At 32.5% G+C, this 6094-nt stretch overlaps 1 protein-coding gene across 1 annotated transcript in view; it reads right to left on the reverse strand.

Moving 5' to 3' along the window:
* Positions 1-6094, reverse strand: part of LOC117182738 (rhodopsin-like) — a 51458-nt gene that overhangs the window by 30818 nt on the left and 14546 nt on the right. Inside the window, exon 4 of the mRNA XM_033375843.1 lies at positions 3255-3365. Within this exon, the coding sequence (XP_033231734.1) occupies positions 3255-3365 (111 nt within the window). The remainder of the gene's footprint in view (positions 1-3254; positions 3366-6094) is intronic.

The following is a 6094-nucleotide window of genomic DNA, read 5'->3' on the forward strand; positions in this document are numbered from 1 at the left end:
AAAAGTTCCAGTCCTTTCCGAGGCTATTTTGTAGTTTGTATTATTCATTGTTTAGATTATACGCCCAACTAACACCTTTATGCAATAAGTTTATTTTCTCAGCCGAAATCATGTCAAAGTTAAGTATCAAATCGTCATATGGTGGAGATTGTAGTTCTAACGTCAGTCTAACGTCAGTAATGAATTGCTATGAATTACTTATCTTTAAGTACGTTTCCGAATTTCCCAGTAACTGCATATCGAAGCACAATTTTAAGAAAGTTTATTTATACCAAATTGAAAATTTTCTATTTTGCTTTTTCTCCAACCGAGTATATAAGAGACCGCTCACTTTCAAATTTGTTATGGAACTGGTAAGTAAAAGACAAGATAATGTGGGGGTCGGCTTGCGACTGCGTCGTATCCGGGAGTCGTTAAAAATCGTCCTGTTTAAAATTCTTAGAAAACCCATAAATACACACACATGTACATTGAAAGTGAAGAAAATTTCAATTCTAAATGTGCAGAATTGGAGAAATATAGAATGTAGATCCAGAAAAAGGAATAAAAAAAAGACCAAAAAGACTCATTTTCAAGAAATATTCAAACCCGAATCACAGCAAAAAACAGGTATTTTCGATAAAACAGTTGTATTTTCAACAATATAGATAGACTATCACTTGAGAAGAAAATGTCAAGCAACCAAAACAGATCAGTTTTCAATCATACATTTGTACCCCCAATTAGAGAAAATTGAATTTTCCACCGAATAAAAGGTATTTTTAAACGAGAAGGATGAATGTTGACAGAATTGTCGAATTTTGAAGAAAATGATTCAATTTCGAGCCAGGTAGTATCATTTTTGACAGAAAAAGAACCATTAATAACATATTTCATTTTAGGCGTCGCGACTGGAAAGAATAAGTATGCACACATATTCATATACACACATATACACATATACCCACATACACAAACATACATATATATATACATATATACATACACATATATATACATATATATACACATACATCCCCTCTTGTGTGTTTATTTAGGCCTGTATCATTGAATTTACAATAAAAAGCGACCCCCCCCCCCCGGCCCGGTTCAAAATCTCGGCGTTATTTTTAGTTTTTAGGTTTAAATTTCCTTTGTTTTCTTTCTTTTATCGTGAAATTATAATGAATTGCTATGAATTACTTATCTTTAAGTACGTTTCTGAATTTCCCAGTAACTGCATATCGAAGCACAATTTTAAGAAAGTTTATTTATACCAAATTGAAAATTTTAATTTTTTTAACTTTGACAAAAATGATGATTTTACTATTTAATTGAATAGCTCTAAGAAAATAAAGAATTATGTACAAATACAGTTATGGTGAAAAAAAAACTTTATTTCTAAGGTATAAAAAAAATTTCCTCCCATGCTTCTGTTTTCAGTTGCTAAAACGTATTTTTTTATAGGGAGAGCTGGAAAAGGGATTCGAGATGTGATCAATCACTCTTCTATGACCAGTCGCTAAAACTTATTTCTTTAAAGAGGGAGCTGGAAAAGGGGTTCGAGATGTGATCAATCACTCTTTCAAGACCAATTGCTGCAACGTATTTATTTAAAGAGGGAGCTGGAAATGAGGTTCAATTTGCTATAACTCATTGTTATAACGTATTTGGGGGCTGGAAAAGGGGTTCGAGATGTAATCAATCACTCTTCCGTGACCAATTGCTAAAATGTATTTCTTTAAGGAGGGAGCTGAAAAAGGGGTTCAGGATGTGATTAATCACTCTTCTGTGTCCAATTGCTATAACATATTTTTTAAAGAGGGAGCTGGAAAAGGGTTTCGAGATGCGACCAATCACTCTTCTGTGACCAGTTGCTAAAACGTATTTCTTTATAGGGAGAGCTGAAAAGGAGTTCCAGACTTGACTACTCACTCTTCTGTGGCCAACCACTAAAACGTATTTTTTAAAGAGGGAGCTAGAAAAGGGGTTCGAGATGTGACCAATGACTCTTTTGTGACCAATAGCGAAAACGTATTTTTTTAAAAAGGAGCTGGAAATGGGATGAGAGATTAGACACTCTTCTGTATCTAGTTGCTAAAACTTAGTTTTTTATAGAGGGAGCTGGTAAAGGGGTTCGTGATGTGACCAATCACTCTTCTGTGACCAGTCGCTAAAACGTATTTTTTTAAAGGTGAAGCTAGAAAAGGGGTTTGTGGTTTGACTAATCGCTCTTCTGTGACCAGTTGCTAAAACGTAATTTTTTAAAGGGGGAGCTGCACAAGGGGTTTGAGATGTGACCAATCACTCCCATGTGACTAGTCGCTAAAACGTATTTTTTACAGTTACTAAAAGTAACAGTGATTGAAAAAATTATATTTATAAATATTTTAATAACTAAAAAATAAATTAAAAACAGTTCAGGTACTGAGAATCTAACACGCAACCCACCAGTTATGAAGCCCAAACACTGCTACCTGAGCTATCGGACAATTGAAAACATTTTTCACCAAACTCTGTATGTCCTATAGCGAATATTTTAAACTCGAGTTTCTCGAAAACGGCGGAAAAATTGGCAATTGTCCTTCTCCCCTTGTTAGTGTAATAGTTGCTCTTGACTGTATGCCAATTTATGTATATATTTACAAATTAATATTCCTAATTTTTTGATAAAATAGTAAACATTTGTTAAAGTAGACGCAAAGATTTTACCGGAAAAGAAAGTTCCTTAACGTTAGATTTGCCGGAATAAAAAAATACAAGATTAGGAAAAAATATCGGATCTGTATACACAACGATAATTTAAAGCAAAGTAAATATTCTATTCTTGCAATTTTTCTTGACGAATATCCGTTCGCTGTGGGCAGGCTATTCGTCCAGAATTCTGGTCGAATAGACACTCCGAAGTATTTTCAAGTATAAGCTTTCAAAACTGAGCAGTTTAAAACTTGAGGACTCAAAAATTAATAGATTATTTTAGAATTACGAAGAGTATAATTAATTTAGAATAGATTAGATGATTCTGCGTATACTAATAAGCTATAATGATACTGAAAGAAAAATTCACGATTCAAAACCACGTGGAAAGCGAGTGCAAACGTAGAAGTTTCAGTGTGTATAAGCAATGCATCTTATGTTTTACTATTAATTATTTTTCGCTACTGTCAAAACTTGTGTATAATTTCCTCATTTATTAATAACACTAAAAAGTGTTAAAATAATAATCACTGTTTAATACTTTTTGTTTTCATAATTAATTGTAGATTAGATCTTACCTGATTGTTAACGCTTTCATTGGCCTCGTAATAAGCATCCATCTTTCTACTGCCATGACCGTTAAATTCCCAATGCTAGCCATCCCGAGCGTAGACATAAGCCACGCATACCTTGTAATGAAAATAAGTTTGTGTATCTGCTATAATTAAAAGCTTCAACATGTTATAGGTACATTTAGCAGGGGTCTAATAATCACGAAAATCAGGTAAGTAAGAAAATAGCCGGAAATTAACATAAAATCAGGAAATAAGCAGAAATACAACTTCGAATCGGGAATCACGTTTAAAGTTTTCGAAAATGTTTACAATTTATTAGGAATTTATTTAGGAATTTTGGAAAACAATTAAGAGTTACTAACTGAAACATAGCATACCTTGACGTATCATAAATAAATAAAATTTAAACAATGCAAAAAAGTTAGTTTAAACATTGTTTTTACCCTCTCCATGCATGCACACACACCTTTGTGATATCCCACGGAGCATATAGATTTCATTATTGTACCATTATTATAAATAAAACTAAAAGTCCTATCGGAAAACAAAAGATACTTCTGGACTTATCTTGGCCATATCTCCAGGTGTTTTTTTATTTTTTTTAAAGTAATTATTTAAACAATTATATTGTTTATATTTTTTAGGATTTTCTTTAAAATTTTTGGAAAACAAGCAGAAGTTACTAACTGAAACATAATATACCTTGACGTAACATAAATGAAAAAATTCTGTAGTTTGGAGATAGGACTTTTAGTTTTATTTATAATAAAGGTACAATAATGAAATCTATATGCTCCATGGGATATCGCAAAGGTGTGTCCGTGAGGGATTAAAAATAATTTTTAAACTAACTTGTTTGCATTGTTTACGTTTTTTGTTTTTGAGTTTTGCTGAAAATTATACCGAAGATTTCAGTTGAAATGAATCAAGATTGATTATAATTGCTTCAGGTGGGAATCCCGTGTAACGGCCTGAGAATGAGGGTATATTTGGTTATTTATTTTGATAACAAAAATAATAACGAATCTTTCCACAACCTGATATATCGATACTATTTTAATTTATAAGCGCGGATGTCCGACATGTCCAAATTCGGTAGGTCAATTTGCCGGATTTCTAGTTTCTCATACAGGAGTCTAATATAAACAAATAAAAATGATTTTTAAAGTTTACATCCTTAGTGACCTTAGTTAGTCGGCGAAGCAAAGAAATGTCGAAAAATATTAATATTTCACAAAATAGCAGCCATTTGAAAAAAACATCTGATTTTTACTCAAAAATATGCTTGAATTTGTTTTATAAAAATTGTTGAAACAATTTTTTTATTTCGAGTGGTTCTCCGACAAACGAAACATTTCAGCAATCTGTATACGCAAGTTCAAGTCAATCGGTCTAATACTTTTTGAGCTCTGAGTAGAGCAATTTTGAGAAATGTGACCATTGTTTTACGGGTTCCAGTCGTTACTCGCCCATTCCGGGAGCGTGCATTAAGCAAATTCTTCTTCGAGGAGCTGGTTTATTTCCAAAATCATATGTTTTCGGTATTGCTGATTGGCTAACAATTTTTTTTCATTCACTTGCATTTGAACGGGTGTTGAGGTCTTCTAAGTAGCGTATCTGTCACTGGAATTCTAAATACCCGCCCATAGGTTAGAGTAAGTTTCGAATGAGAAATCGGCTTTTTTAATCGGCCACGTAATTTTTTTCTCGCACCCATTCAGTAGCGATTATGAATCAGCATTGACCACAAGAGAGACAATAGTTCCGATAGAAAATTATTAATTTAAATAAAACAAATTTAATTCAAATGGCTTAAATTATTTATTAAAAACTATAGTTAAATGGGCAACTTTTAAGAAAATCCTGACATACATGTAGTCTACTTTCATTTACAGACTATTTATTTCCAGGCATTTTAATATTTTGTTGAACATTTTTTTTCACATATTTGAATCACACATCTGAATGTTAAAAATTATTCATATACTTTACACAACAAAAACTAAATTTTTTCTTTTAATTTACATTTATAAATTCTCATTATCACTGAGAGTGAAAAATGAATAAGTTACAATTTGTACGCTAAATGAAACTTCACATTTACCTAACATCAATCTTAAACTCATAAAAACTATCATTCTCATTTTATTTTATTGAAATTACCTTTTAAAAATGCAGGTCTTGAATTTCTAAACATTTGGATGTTTGTGATGCAAATGGATATAAGAGAATTGCAGAGTTCGTTTCTGACACGTGGACTCCCTTCAGCCATTAGCATGTGCACTGAATAAATTGAATGTCACTGACGCTTAATTCAGTATAAATCTTATAATTTTTCCAAAAAATAATATATTGAAACCCATTATGAAAAGAAAATTACAACTAAATAATCATTAAATTTAGAAATAATTTGTCGCATCAATCTAGTATATGAAATTCAAATTTGTGGGGTTGAGGCTCGATACCGTCCACACCGTTGCATATATCGACTTGAAAATTTATACACATGTAGATTAGGCACTGGAGATGGTTCCTACCGTAACCCAACTCGCTAGTTGCTAATAGCTTTTGCTTAATAAACAATGCAAAATAGCTATATCTATCAAATCAAGTAGCGTAAAACGGATGATGCTTGTGCAAATCCACAGTTTTTTACCAATCGTCACCAAATTTGGCACACATATTCTTTGGTATCCCAAACAGGTCTTAAGGGTAGAGGGGACATACTAAGTAGTGGGACAGTCACTGTTTTCAACCAATCAGCATCAAATTTTCCACTCATACTCTTTGGGCTCTCGGACAGGTGGTAAAAGTATTAAGGTACAGATGGAGTGAGGGGGGGG

Source organism: Belonocnema kinseyi, chromosome 2 (assembly GCF_010883055.1).
Source record: "Belonocnema kinseyi isolate 2016_QV_RU_SX_M_011 chromosome 2, B_treatae_v1, whole genome shotgun sequence".
Taxonomy (NCBI): domain Eukaryota; kingdom Metazoa; phylum Arthropoda; class Insecta; order Hymenoptera; family Cynipidae; genus Belonocnema; species Belonocnema kinseyi.